This window comes from Oenanthe melanoleuca, chromosome 20, assembly GCF_029582105.1.
Source record: "Oenanthe melanoleuca isolate GR-GAL-2019-014 chromosome 20, OMel1.0, whole genome shotgun sequence".
Lineage (NCBI taxonomy): Eukaryota > Metazoa > Chordata > Aves > Passeriformes > Muscicapidae > Oenanthe > Oenanthe melanoleuca.
The window spans coordinates 4,659,374-4,674,840 of record NC_079353.1 but is presented as its reverse complement, the minus strand read 5'-3'; the positions used below and the strand labels follow the sequence as shown (position 1 = coordinate 4,674,840).

At 38.8% G+C, this 15,467-nt stretch overlaps 1 protein-coding gene across 2 annotated transcripts in view; it reads right to left on the bottom strand.

Moving 5' to 3' along the window:
- Positions 1-577: 577 nt before the first annotated feature.
- OSBPL2 (oxysterol binding protein like 2) overlaps positions 578-15,467 on the bottom strand; it is a 34,272-nt gene continuing 19,382 nt past the window's right edge. For both annotated transcript variants that reach the window (XM_056507839.1, XM_056507840.1), the window contains 12 exons: positions 15,190-15,337; positions 14,869-14,944; positions 13,481-13,615; positions 13,020-13,117; positions 12,162-12,344; positions 9,626-9,733; positions 8,621-8,710; positions 7,870-7,990; positions 5,971-6,099; positions 5,125-5,248; positions 4,395-4,485; positions 578-3,254 (listed from right to left, as the gene is read on the bottom strand). In XM_056507839.1, coding sequence (XP_056363814.1) covers positions 3,152-3,254; positions 4,395-4,485; positions 5,125-5,248; positions 5,971-6,099; positions 7,870-7,990; positions 8,621-8,710; positions 9,626-9,733; positions 12,162-12,344; positions 13,020-13,117; positions 13,481-13,615; positions 14,869-14,944; positions 15,190-15,337 — 1,406 coding nt within the window. In that variant the 3' untranslated portion in view covers positions 578-3,151. The remainder of the gene's footprint in view (positions 3,255-4,394; positions 4,486-5,124; positions 5,249-5,970; positions 6,100-7,869; positions 7,991-8,620; positions 8,711-9,625; positions 9,734-12,161; positions 12,345-13,019; positions 13,118-13,480; positions 13,616-14,868; positions 14,945-15,189; positions 15,338-15,467) is intronic.

Here is a 15,467-nt window from a genome sequence, read left to right as displayed (position 1 = left end):
CATTAGTTCTCTTCTAGGATAGATGGCTCCTGACCTCGTTAATCTGGGTTAGATTAACGAGGTTATAGAACAAGAGTTCTATAAATGCTGGATGTGTGAAAAGTTGCTCCCCATTTACAGCAGGACATCACCTCCAGGACACAACTGCTGTACAGAAACTACCAAGCTACCTTTCACATATATAGCATTTTTTAGCAGAAGCCCACTCTCTCCCCAGCTCCATCATCACACCAAAGCGAGTCTCAGTGCTGGGAGCACTCCCAAGGCTCTTGCGCTGCCAATTCCAGCCACTGCAGGTTTTGGGTCCGGCAGCACCGGCCCCGCACAGCCCTCGCTGTCCTGCACCCCATCACCCCACAGCCGGAGGGCACAGGTGCTGAGGAACAGAGGAACACGGCTGGGCACCTCCACCCAGGGCTGGAGGTGTCCAAAGCTCCAATTTCAATCATCTCTGTCCAGTGAACAGCACAATGAAATCAAGGTACCACCCCAGAGCTGGCTGAGCAAAGCCAGAGTGCTCCTGCCCCCACCCCACCACCAGCTGCTCTGTACAGGTCTCACAAAAATCTCTGTCACATCCAGAGGCCCAAAGGGTATTTATTAAGTATTTATTATAATTTCTTTCTAGCTGGTTTCTCTATGTAGCTGTATTAACATATACTAACACAGTTATCTTATATACAGTGTTTAATCAAGTTATAAAAGTGACATTCTTTCAAAAGGTGCAAAGTTATTAATGTTTTGACACGTAAACTACTGAGGCGAGATCTGCATCGAAAATAAAAACTTTTGGACTTTGAGAGCATTAGGAATGCCAGGGCTGGCCAAGCAGAGCCGTGTGGGCAGCGCAGGGAAAGGGTTCTGAAAGTGTTGCCAATGAAGAACAATAAATTAGAAAAATGGGTTTGGAACTAATCTGAAATTTTACTGAAAACTTCCGACTAAAGGGAGGAGAGACGGGGGTGAAGATGTAACTAATGAAATGTTCTTACACTGGAAATGTTCCCAGTTTCTTTTTATATCCCATGAAGATTCTATACTGAAGTTTGGATTAAACACGTTGGTACAATTGTTTCATGCTTTTACATAATGACAAGGCTTTAGGTCTTTGAATTTAAATCCTGGCTTAGACAAAAGGGATGCTAACCTGTACACCTCCTCTTAGAATATCTGCATAGCTTTTTTCCATTCAGGCAATTTCTATTTATATGCATTGTTTTAAAAACATCACTCCAGCATTGAACATACTATGTACTTAAAGCAAGTTTTAAACTCCCACTGGTCTAATATGTGATTCCTTTCAATCCTCACTGAACAAAAAATTCCCTGTGGCACGTGCAGCGAGTTTGGAAAGGAGTTAACAGTGCCTGACATGTCGTTAAAGCTCAGGTTTTTATCAAAACTGTTTTTATGCTGTTCTGTGTGGATTAACAGTGTCTTTTCAGAAGTGTCTGTGCCCATGCTGGGAACAAACACAACCCCACTGTGCCACTAAGTCCAGCTCAAGTTCAGAGGACAACACAAGGTATAATTTTGGCAACAGAATCAAGTTGCCATGAACAATATACAGATTGTGCCCTTCCTTACTGCCTTGAAGTTTCACAGCTTCTCTTATTTTTCCAATGAAGACAACTAAATTTCCCCCAAATTTAACCTAATTGTTGAACACAATTTGATAGAAGAATTTCTCTCCAAATATGCTAATTTTCTTTTGCTTTTTAATCCTGTGGCTGAGAGAGAAACACTTCAAAAATCTACTTTCTGGATGAAATCACAGATGTTTTGGATACAAATCAGACCAGTTCTTTCTTGAACTCTTCATGTTGCTGGCACTTAACACCAACAATTTCTAAATTACTGTAAACTTCACAGCAGCACAGCCACTTCCATTTTTGCCTGGTTACTCAATTAAAAACTTTCATAAAAGAAGCAGCAACATTAGGATTAGTTTTAATTACTGGACCAAATTTTTCAAGCCTCTCTCCCCACCCGGGCCCCTGAAGTGTACCACTTGAAAGAAAATGAGTGCATCAGTTCAGTAATTGATTATTTCCAGTATTATATGGCTTTGATGGTTTGATATGGAACAAAAAAATAAAAATCCCACTTTTTGACATCACGTGCTCACAGGAAACTTGTTATAGGTATAACTCTGCCAAAGCTTTAAATTGATTCTGCTTTTTCACAACATACAAAACAGACATGACCTAATAATGAGAAACATGCAAACCAAAACTTCCTCAAAACATGAACCTGTGTGGATACACACACGGAAGTGCTTCCAAAGGAAAGTTTAGTCTAGAAGCATACACAGTGCCAAAGCTGCCAAAGGTAGTGCAGAAGAGTTAAGCCTCCAAGTGGTAGCAAGCAATATATTGTACATTGGAACCACCTCGACACTCCTGCTATTGCTTCCAAAGCTTCTCCTATGGTAAGAACAGCCTTTGACCTCAGGAAAAGCACATTTTGGGTGTGCCTCCCTTCTCCTAACGTATGCTCTATGGGATTTATCACAGGTATACAGCTTAATGCTCACAGTGTCCCAAAGTTGTGAAGACTCTGTAACAGACAACTACAGTGTGAGAGGCTCAGGCTGGGTTTTGTGTCCCAAGTCTCTCAGTTATGGAATTGTTGGGAGTGGGGCTGGGAGCTCCCATCCCCAGGGAGTGCTACATACAGTACAGGGAGTGGGACAGGACTGGGCTTGATCCTGTTGGTACCACGTTGGCTTTTCATCCCTGCTCCGAGTGCCAAAAACTTCAGCTTCTTCACTATTGTACTAAGTAACAAGGAGATTATCTCTATTTTATTTATGTAGTTTTCAAGGATGTTAAGTGCTCTACACAGATACAGCGTATCCTCCTGCCAGAGAGTAAACTAGGGGAGGAAATGGAGAACCAAAGGTCCCTCTGAAAATTAGTGAAAACTTGATGATTTCAGATGCAGCCTTATGGAATGAGCACAACAGTATTTAAATATTTGGCAATCCAACGTTAGTGATAATTAAATCATTGATTGTTGACTGATAGAATTTCTGTTAAAATTTACTTAGAAAAGCTGGTTTTTGCTATCAACAAAACCAGAGTAACTGGCTTGGAATGAAATCTAGTAACTAGATGTCCAGATGAGATGAGCAATTGGTTCTGGAATTTCAGTATATGTCAGGACAGTCTGAGAAATTTCTATCAAAATAGCCACCTGAGTACAGCCAATCTGGAGTCCCAGTGTATGGGTTAGTGCCTTGATGAAACCATCTGTAACACAAAAAAGAAAAAGGAGAGAAACAATAAAAGAAAAAAGCAAACAGAATGAACAGTTATTAATAGGGAAAAACCCCCCCAGTGTTGCTTCTTTCACAAAACATTCTAAAAATACACTAGCATTTCTTATAAAAAGAATTCTCAGGAAATATTCTGAACATGAAAATTATTGAACTTCCTACACAATTATCACCACCTTGTAGAGCACCTTTTACTTTAGCATAAAGCCAAGGAGTATGAAATGGATTATAAAATTGCTGTCCTATTCCAAGTAAAAATAACATTGGTACTCTAGATTATATATATTAATTTTTACTTTAAAAGAATGCCAAATCAGTTACACAATCTTTTTTTGAAATTTGTCCCAAGAGGAAACAGTTTCTGTTCTATGGAGCTGTGCCCAGCACGGAACATCAACAGCTGCTCACTTTTTAACCACGTTAACCAAAACCAATTTTATATTCTCTGGAAGAAATTTTTCAAGGCATTAACTGGAATTAATCTGTAGCTACTCCTCCAGGCTTTGGGAAAAGAATGCTTTCTCTTCTGAATTTCATAAAATCATGGAGCATCCCAAAATTACTGCCTTTGAAGGAAGCAACTGCAGCGAGTGGCCGTGAGCACACACTTGACTGCACAGCACTGGCAGCTGTGAAAGGCACCCCGGTGGGAGCAGCAGCCAAATCACACATCACTCCCTGATGCACTCTGTGACTCATAAATCACTTGAATATGCAATCAAAAAAGCAATTTCTGAAGTATCCAAGCCAAGAAATCCAAAGAGTGTGAAAATAAAAGGCCCTAGAGGGCTACAATGTCTTGCTCAACTACCAAAAGCTGGACAGAAATTGGTTAAAGGAGATGATGGTTTAAAAAAATAAAAATCCAGCATTATCACAGTAGTTAATTATGACAGGTTTCAGCATTTATTATTAGATAATTTGTCTGGGACAGACTTATCAGCAATTTTGGCTTCCAGCTGCATATTTAATTGTTAACCCAGCAATGCTTTAAGTGACACTAAAATTGTGCTGTCATGGAAGCAATCAGACATGCTGTCCTGAATAAAAACAATTCAAGCAGTGCACCCAACTATTCCAAGCTTACACTAATTCCTCCCTCCTTGCCCCTTACCGTGTGTGCCACTCCACCTCGTCCTTCGCACGCTCCTTGCGAGCAGCTCTTTGTTTCTCTTCTAGTCTCTCCTTCTCTTTGCTTGCCACATCTAAACAATGTTTCAAGAGAAACTGGTCATTTAGCAAAAAAGAAACAAAAATGCAGAAAACACAGGAAAGACCAAAGAAATGAAATAGTATTCATTTAAGCACGAGAAAGCATTTGCTGTACACACTCCTTAGCAACAAAAACCTAAAACTCATTTCAGGAAAGTTGCTGCTACAAACACAGAGTGCTTGTTGTTGCTTTATCTCTCAGAAACACTGCACTGAGACAGCAGGGAAGAACTCACAATAGGCATAACAGAGAGTGATTTTTTTTTCACTATCTGGCCGTGTGTTTCCTCTGACAAACACCAGAGCAGCAGAGCACGTCTGCTCACCACGCCTCTCCAGACAAACTCCAGAGGAAGGGGAGCATGTCTGCAGCTCCTCCCAAGCTAACAAACATGCAAACACATCATAACCAGGACAGCAGCCCTGGGACCCAGGGATGCATCTGCTCTCCCAGGCTTTTCTGGGAGAAGCCAGACATACACTGTTCAAAAGCCTGTTCAGTGCACAGGATGAAAGAAGAGTTAAGGCTGCTCTGGGAATGAGAAACTGAAGACTTTCTTGCATCCCCCTCCCTTCAGCCATCCCTCCCAGAGCTCACTCAGGTGCAAGCACTTCCTGCAGCAAACACGCACCCATGTTCCCGTTCTCCATGTTCCTGATGTCCGGGCGGAGCCGGCAGTCCGTGGGAGCCAGGATCGCTTCCATGCCCTTCTCCAGCTCATTGAGGCTCACAGCAAAACTGGTGAAATTGTACATCTGGAAAGCAAATTCAAGGGAACACACAAATTATTCCAGCAAAGCAGTGCTGGGATCCCTACAGTGAATGGATACAAAAAAACTTCCAAGAGAAATTGCTGAGTCAAACCCCTACTGGCTGCCCTGAAGGCAAGGTTAGGTTCATACAACACCAGCTGGATTTTTTGTTGGAGGGGAGAACAAGAAATAGCAGATGGAGATAAAAATCAGAGTTTCATTTTTTAGCAGTCTTTGCTTGTGAGGATTAAGGCAAATTTTCTACAATATTGATATTTAACATCATGATTTTTAAGAAAAAGCAAAGCAAAACAAAACAAAACTACCCACACCTAAAAGACCAAAAAGTCTTGTTGAAACTATGGAAATTAATATCCAGCTGCCCAGTTACTGCACTCTGTGGCAGCTTGTCTTGGAGCAGCAGGACCATCAGAAGGGAATGTGTATCCATGTTTTAGCCACTCTCAGTGCAAAGATCTCCCAGACACGTTAACCTGAGTCCCCAGAGCCCCAGCTGCACTCAGAGCATGCATTCCTTGAGCTCAGGCACAGCAGGGCTGGTTCCAGCACAGGACTGAAGCAGAGCTTGCTGGAGTGTAATTTCAGTGCAGCAAGAACTGCCAGAGCCTGGTGCTGTGCCAAGGAGTGACACTGCAACAAGGTGCCCTGGACCATGACTCATGTTCCCCAGCAAGAGCAAGGCACAGGCTAATTGGAACAGTTACCTGTGATGAGTTTGGTGGCCTACAGTTTATTCTCCAAAGCAATTTACTGCCTGGTATGAACTGCACTGTGTCTTGAACCTCTGGCATATCATCAGCCTCATCATTTTCAGATTTAATATCTTCTTCACTCTGAAACAGAGATAACATTTGGCAGAGGAACAAAGGAACATTGGATGGTTTCATCTAGGATTCTGAAGAATCTGTTCACATTTGAGATACTGAACACTCCTGTACTTCTGCCTCATCCCTCCTGTTTGCTTTTCCTCACTCTGTATACAAGCCCTCTCATTTTTATCATGTCTTGCTCCTGATATCCCTGAATAGTCTCCCAATACTTAAATAAAACTTAAATCAGTAATAGCAATAATAGTAAATTAATGTCTTTCAGAAGTGTTTTCTCCAGCTTCCCTTCTATCTTATGCCATAGCTTAATTTCACCTCACATGACCATTATTTCTTCAGGTGCAAATGAGCCAAGACTGAAATTTAAACCAGCTCCCAAGTTAGTTCTTAAGTCACACCTGGTTTTGGATATTGCTTCATCATTTGCAAAACATTCGGATGTGTGGTTAAAAAAAGACAGGCCCTTGTTTCTGATCCAAACTCCAACCACAATTATCACTGCCAGTTTTCTCACTGTGAAGACTGTGTCCTTAAGTTTATGAATACAGTGACTTTCCTTCAAAGTTCCTTTGTTACCAGCTGCACTGCTGTGCTGCACATATAAAACTCCAGTGGTTCAGGAGGCTGCTCTCAGAATCTGAGAGAATCTGACTGCTGCATGACACAGACAGCAGCATTGTGGAATTTTAGGGGATTTCACCATGAGAACCTATTTGAAACCCCAACAACCAGAAGGAAAGTTTGAGGCAATAACATCCTAGAGTGACAGTAACAGTTTTCCTCACTCCTACCCCCTTTCTATTTTCATTCTGCCCTGACATAGCTCATTTGTTTCAATCAAAAATACCCTACTAGGTTAAACAGGGCCTGTTTTATACACTAGAAAACAGCTCCATATGGTTAAGAGTTTAATTTCAATCATTTGGTTTGAGTATTCATTATTCAAAAAGACACTTCTAGGCTACTTTCCATGTCAACATCTGGTTTACTGTTACCCAGTTCCCCATCTAAATATAGTCTCAACAGGAAGGAAGGAAGGAAAGAAAGAGTTGATTTTCTTAAGATGAACAGAACCTTATTATTTTTTTTAAAGAGTCAAAATATAAGCCTGTACCATGATGGAATCCAGAGACAAAAGCAAGGCCTGCTGTTGCTCTAAATTATTCTGATGTGAATACTTTTAACATTAAGAGTGATTAGCTTCTGTTTAACTTTTCATTTTCAGTGAGTAACTGTTGATATAAGGAAACCCAGAGTCCTCTGCTGCACCATACAATATATCCCATTTTCCCTGTGACACTGAGGTTTTGGCAGCAACTTCCCTGACACTGCTTACATGTGAAATAAAAACCCTGCATGTTTCCAGACCCCTTTGTTGTAAAGATTTTCTACATCGTAAGTTCTGAAAATCTTCATCACCAAAAAGCATATCTAACTTAAACAAAATTATGACTGTTTTTACTGCTCAAATCCCAGTATTTTTACTGCTGGAGTTGGCAGTAGAGCCACTTTCCTCATTCAAGGATTGGACAACATCAGCTTGGGGGTTGGTATCTGATGATTTCTCTTTGACCAATCTCCAGCAGACACCATTCCTACGAGCTCCCTTCCATGCCAGCAGCTCACACCACAGCCTGCAAAGCTCAGAGTGCCAAGTGCCTTCTCACTGCCCTGTCCAACTCCTACCAAATGACAATTTTAACCCTTCAGTCACCCAAATAAGATGGTTTGATTTCATTTCAGAATCTTTTCTCCCTAAAGAATCCTTCACCTTACCGACTTCTTCTTCTGCTCACTGCCTCTCTTCTCACTCTTCTTGTAGGTCTCATAGGTGGTGGGATCAGTGCACCACAAACATTCTGTCCACTTGCCATAGATCACACACAGCTTCTTCTTGCTGCAGAGAAAGCACAGGACACTGAGCTCTTCCTTCTGATTGAGCCTGCTAAGTCAAGCCTTGCAGATTCTGATCTACATTAAATACTCAGCTTCCTACTTCACTACATTTTATGTTTCTATTTACAGATTTTACAGAATCACAGAATGGGTGATTCTTAGAAAACACAGATGTTTGATAGGCAAAGTAAAGGTTTCAGCTTGTTCCAGCCCTCCAGAATAGATCCTCATGACAGTCACATGCTTTTGCCACTGTTAAATAAATGTGGGTACATCAAAGCCAATTATAACACATAGACTCAGAGTCACAAAACAGGTTTGGGTTAATTAAAAACTTCTAACAACCACATTCTTATTATTTTAAACTGAAGACTGGAATTATGACTGTACAATAGTAAATCATTTGCACCTACTCTGCATTTTCCTTTTATATCCAAAACCTGGACTGGAAAGTTTTTCTAATAATTCTTAAAAATTATCATCCTGGAATCAGGGGGTTTAATACTGACACAAAGAACAAAAATGGGTTACAAACTGCATTGCTAGCAACTTGAAAGTCACATCAGTGTGGTCACTATGCCAGCAAAATAAAGTGTTCAAAAACAGAGACCAAGAGACTTTTATCACTTACTGCTTGTCCTGGATGTATCCCTCTACTCTGTGAAGCTCCTTCCCAAACAGTCCACATGGTTTAAAATTAAGGACACATTTATCTCCAGTACTGTGGAGGAAATAAGTACATGCTTAGAGAAGCAAGCCCCTAAATATATCAGAAAACTTATTTTACCTTATTTAGCTTTTTAAATACAGTTACAGTTAGCTGGTGGTTAGCTATATATATATATATATATATATTTTTTTTTTTTTTTTTTTTTTTTTTTTTTTTTTTTTTTTTTATTTAACTATGGTTTATTATCTGACCAGGGCATTAAAAATGGCACAAAAATTTCAAAATTCCACAGAACTAGCAAATCTTGTGCAAGTACAGGAGACAAGATTACAGATTTGATGCTATGAGAAGTATCAAACAGCAGCTTGTTAGATTGAAGCTCCCATTTACTGACAGAGCAATGTGTGCAGGAGTAATTCTTCTCAAAAAATTCCTTCTCTCATCATTTAGAAGGTAATTTATTTTATGTAAGTAAAAAGCTTTGATACAAAGTTGGCAGAGCAGTCGACACTAAGTTCACATTTTCCAACTCTGCAGTCATTTTTCTGTGCTATTATCCCTTATTCTGTGCTATCCCTTAATTTAAGACATTCTCCATTATCTAAACTAAAAAAAGGACAAATCACAATCAATACCATGGAGGTCCAATCTGCCTCTGGCAGTTAGTCCATTTAATGGTTCTGTTCTCTGGCAATGGGGCTGAATTTGCACAGGTAACTCACAAATGTAAAACCTTTGCTCTCCATAGGCCATCTGGCTTTGTGCCTTTTCATTAATATTATGATAGTACCCAGGCCTAGGGAGAGTTTGCAATTATCAGAAAAAGAAAAATAAAAAACCCCGCAAAAAGACAAAAAACCCCACAAGACTTAGGAGCTATAAAACAAATGTGTGCCTGACAAAAATCAAAATCTGCTCTGTAACACAAATGATCACAACAATCCCTGGGTTCATGATCAGCATTACCTGTGATTTACAATTTCTACCACTCCATACTGTTCTAACCACAGTTTACCAATAATTACATTATGTACACAGCAGGTGGGATTTGTCCATGTGTAAGCTTCATTGTGCCTGTCAAGGAAATAAGAAAAAGAAATTATTTTCTTGAGCTTGAGATGGAAGACTGTTTTCAATTCTGTTCATGGCAGGGCAAAATATTTAGCACTCCTCTGAACAGCCAGTACTCAGCTTCAAAAGAGAAGAGAAACAGACTTTTCTTTACAAGCCAACAATGTGTTGTATCCAAACATTAGTGCAAGTTAATAAAGTGACATTGCCCTTATCCCTCTCCCTTCTCACATGAGTTTTAAAGTTGCTGTGTTTTGGATTACAAATTTCAGCCCAACATAAAAAGCAGTCCATGAATTCATCTTTTTTATTTGCATTTTTTAAAGTTTTAAACGATAAAACACAGTATTTGCAGGAGAATCAGACTAATAAACTAATGCCTAACAGTGTCTTCTATTCAACTGCTGCAGCAGCAGTATATTGCATAAGTGGTTTCCACAAACATGCCACAACTTCTCATTTGAGGCCTGTTCCAGTGCCAATGAAGGTAATTTTGGTGGTGTAAGTGGTTTTTGCTTTTTTTTTTGTTGGTTGTTTAACACTACTGGGACACAACAGCACTATAGCAAGCTCCACAAACATGACATTTTAAAATTCAGTTCACTACTCAATTCCATCCTTTCCCCAAAGATTATTTTTTTTTTTAAGTTTTTAGGGTGGATTCTAAATCCTTAAAAGACATTATTCCATAAATGATCAAAAAGTTAAACAAAAGTCTACTGCCACTAGCAGAGTCAAAGCCACTAGTCACACTCATCTTTCCATGCTGGTAAGGGAAATACTGAAGTTAGCTGGTAGGCAATCAATCCATCTTAGAGGTTTGTAAACTCTGTTTGAACAGAAAATACAGAAAAAGCAGTGTCCTCTGTAAAAAGTGTCTTCTACTTCAGTGAGTATGGAGAGAACACTCCAATGTAATGTTTCTAAGCCATCTATCATTTTCCAGTACAGAGAAATAAGAGATCATTGAAGTCTCACTATTTCCCAGAGCTCCTTTTCTTCAAGGAGTCTTTAGAACAATGACTACTCTTCAACTGGCAGAGAAAATACCAGAATCCCTCAAATTCATCCCCCAGCCTTTAAACATAGTTTCATTCCTGAACTGTTCTGACACCAGAAGTTTTACAGCATAAATCAAAACATAACACAATTTATGGTCAGGGCTGATGAACTGAAGCACTTTTTGTGCTGGAAGAGTGAAGGGAAAGTATCTTCTAATGTTCTGCAAAATAGTCATGGTTAACATAAAGGCACAATTTAATACTGACTCACAGCTTTGCTTCAACAGCTCCTTGTTCACTCAAGCCTTGAGCAGTTCTCAGACTCCTCAAAGCAACAGAATGGTCTGAATCACAACACTAGAGGCTCAAAATTTTATTTCAATTTCTGCTGCTAACTTGAAGCAATTATTTAAAATAAATGCTTTAACTGTTTATATTCCAGTTTAAGTCTCAGCCTTGATTAGGCTCAGCAAGAATTTTAATAGTCTTCTAAAGAAAGGCTCTTAAGGAACAAACAGTATTTTGGTAACACATGCATTCTGCACTAATATTCTCAGTACCTCTACATTCAGAAGAAATTTCATTTATTTCCATCACCATTTGTCTCCAAGATCAGTTCATACTTTTATGAACTTTGGAATATTAAATGCCAACAGCTGAAAAATTGAACTACTTCCAAAGAAAGGAAAAGTCTGTTCTTGCTATGGGAGGCAAGTTGGTTTTTTATTGAAACCAAATGTCCAGAATTTTCTTAAGTCAACACTTCAAAACCACCTCAGAGTTAGACCTCAGAAGGGCTTTTATAAAAGCACCAAATGCAGAACACTTTATTTTCAACTGTTCTAGTGCATCCTCATGTCCCACTTGGAAAAGCTCCAGAGCCTTTGTGCCATTAGGACAAAACAACTTGTGGGACATCACGTAATTTATGAGAGACAAGCCTGGGAACAATCTGGAGAGGCATTCTTGATTTTAGTAGGAAGGTGATCCTTCTCTGGAAGTGGCAATTCTGACAATTTTCTCCTGTTTCCTTACCACACAGAACAGTTATTGTGAGATGCAGCTCTTTCCACACAAACCACCAAAACCATCAGCAATAGAAAATTAAGATGAGTGTGAACAGCCCAGTAAGAGAACTTTATCTCTGTATTTAAATTTTACATGCCTTTACAGAACTACTCTCAGTAGCAACCAATTTGTAAGAAATGCTAATTTTCACGGTGGAAAAATGGGGTCAAACTGCTACAGCTATGGAAGCATAACACAAATTGAAAAAAAAAAAAAAAACAGGTCTGAAATTAAGCAGTGAAAATTAACTTGTAAATCAATTCTTACAATCTCTTCAACACAGGGTTTTTAGGTAATCACCTCTGAAAAGCCAACAAAGTTATTACAATAAGTAAAAAAAGTTATTTACTTCTCATACTCACTTCAGAAGCTCCAAAGTAATTGTTCCCCGAGGCTCTGCCTCTATACTTTTTCCCCAGAATTTTAGTTTGGGATAGATTGATCCATGAAATATGAAGTCCTTATTGAGGCCTTCAGAATAAAATGCACTAATAGGTGGGTGGTGGCTGACTTGTTCGGATATAAACCTAAATCCTAAATCCTCCCTGGCAACAACAAAAAAAGAAAATTAAACAATAAATGTATTTTTAGTATTGCAAGAGAAAAGAGTTGATACTTTAAAAAAATGTGAACCATTTATAGATTAAACTGAAAGTGAAACTTTTCCTTTTCTAGTTCCATGACACATCTACAATTAATACAATGAAAGGATTTCTACTCTAAACATTTTCTTTTTATACCCCAAACCAGATTTCTACCTAGAAAGGCATCTGAAGTAGTTTCACTGAAATAACTCATGAAATTACAGAGACCCTTTGATCAACATGGAAAGATCTGACTGAAAATTTTTACTCGACTGCAGACATATTACCCATTTATTTGAGGAAGCTCAAAGTCCTTCTGACTAACTTCTATATCTGACAAGATCAACAAAAAAAAAATATTTCAATGAATTGTGTCTGCTCAGGAAGTGTCTATGATGGAAAAACATGAACCAATTTTTCTCTAAATAATTCAAAGAATACTCTGCCTAAACTTAGAAATACAATTATTAGCTTTCATAACAACTTCTCAGAAATTCTGAGATAGTTTGAGGAAAAGAATTTTAGCTATACTCAGAAATATACTTTTGTGTTATTTCACCACAACCACACCAGTGTGAGAGTCTGCTAACACAAAAACACAAACAGCCCCAGCTCCCAATTTAAAGTAACTACTACCTGGTTAATTCATAGGTTTCTCCTAACAGTGGGTTAAATGGTTTGCCAGTTCTCTCCCACTGAGAAGCTACAGCAGAAACTGCAAAAGCAGCTACAGCCTGTAAGCAAATTAAAAACACATTATGAGAATAGTGCATTAAAAATCTAAGTTTAAGACACTTTATTTGTTGCACATTACAGTATTTATTGTGGTTTTATAACCACAAAAAGATTCACTGTTAAATAAATCCTTGGGCATGGTCAGTTGTGGCACTTTCAAACTGTGCACAGCATGGAGAGTCAAAGTGTCACAAATATTTAACACAGCCATTATGAAAGAAGAAACTCATCTAGCCAGACAAATTGAACATTCTTACAGTAGCCCCTGAGAAAGAAACACTCAAGTGAGAAACTGTCTTAAAATCAAAGACTGGGAGAAAAAAAACTTCTTGTGAATTACAGAAGGCAGTGGGAGTTCTTACCTGCATTCTTTCCAAGGGATCTGTATGACTACAAGCCTTATTGATGAGGTATATGTGCTCCATGTATTCTGTTATCCTTTGAAGGAAACTCAAGGGCTCGTTGAAGACAATGGGCATGGTAATCTTGGACAGCTCCTACATAACCAAAGGGCAGGTTGACTTCTTAGACACAAAACTAAGTTAACAACTTAGGCAACAACAAGGATTTAGAAAATAAGTTGTGGGTGAGTTTATTTGTAGTATTCCTCAAAGGATATTTGGCAAGCGTGAAGCAGACCTCCTTTACAGCTGAAAAGGTCTGGAAGCACTGCAGAACCCTACTTACAATCTGAAATAACACTTAAAACATTGACCCAGCTAACCTAATAAATTCACAGAGAATGTTACTTTCTCTGCTGTGGTCTGTGTAAAGCAGAAGAGATTAAAATTTCCCTAGGTAGCAGCAATAATGTGCCAACCAGCTCCATGCTGATACTGAAGTGCCACACACTCCTTGGAAAACCTCACATGCTTATTTGCATAAAATCTATCTACTGTACTGCAGCAACCACAAATTATTCTTTGAAAGGAACAGTTACATAAAGAATAATACTTGAACTGCTCTAACAGATTTTAGTGGCTTTATTTAAGCAACCTGTTATTTGTGTCAGACAGTTTCTGGTTTCCCATGTGGATACAAGACAGACATGAAGTTCACACAGATTTCCAACTCCCCAGTTTACTCTTTTACTATACCCAAGCAAATTTGGCTGTTTAATTACAAAGTTGCACTCATAGCTGAGTATCAAAACATTTATGTAAGAGCTTGAAACTTAGCAGAATGCAGAATGCCACCAGATGAAGTTAATGCAATATTTTCCTCACCTTGGCACAGGCAAGAGAAGAAAAATGTTAACCTTAACTAATTTAAACTGATTTGGTCCAAGCAAAAGGTTGGAGTAGATAGGTCAGGTCACTCATCCCACCAAAAGGAGTTTTGAGAGAACAACTGTATCTCCTAGATGACACGAATTAATAAAATAAGGTCCTAAATCACATTTTGCTAAGTAAAGAATAAAAAAAGAAGCAGGTAAGAGCATTGTGTCAATCAATCATATTTGACTAGAGTTTAATGGCTTTAGTCTAGTTCTTAAAGAACAGCTTCAGAAATGCCAATCCACATGCTCTAACAGCTAAAGATGTGGAAATAGTACTGTTATTAAATAAATGTTGAGATTTTGGGAGTTGCAGTTTAAATTGTTTCCTAGCGAAAAAAAAAGGAAAATGCACCTCAGGTAATATAATAACTCATAATAATACCTCAGGTATAATTCTGTGTCTTGATGTTTAAGCAATGAAATTAATCAGCTGACATTAGGAGACCTAACACTTCACCCAAGCTAACTTACCAGTCCAATGCATTTTTTTAATATGCTCCACACACTAAAATCACTTCTAGAAAACATTGGGGCAGGTAATGATGTCCTGTAATGGAAAAAAAAAATCCAACTGTCATTTTCAGCCCATTAAACAACAAGCCATTTTCTTTTCTATTGAAGCAACTTATAAAGGAAGCAAAGCATCACCCCAGACTTGGCACAGGAAGCAGACACGTGAAATGACTTCCCAATCCCAGAGAATTACCCTCTCCCATGGGAACAGCAATGCCCCAAAAGGGGTGAGCCAGCACATGCCCACCTCTCATCTCCTGTGCAGCTCTTGGTGTTTACCTGTGTCTCTTAATTCCATTTTCTTGTATCTCTGTCTCTCCATTATGCTTTCCAGTCCTATTGCTTTGGTGAGGATCTAGATCAAGCATTTCTGGAACTTTATGATTTGCTTCTGAAAACTCTCCTGAAGAATTGTCAGAATCAAAGCCTGTATAAAAACCAAAAGGCAATAGTTTTCTTAGGAACCTTACCATGCCAGAGTGCCACTCACATTTTGCAAGTCTCACACCTGAAGTACACTTAGACTAGGTTAGTTTATTTCAAAGAATATCAGAGTG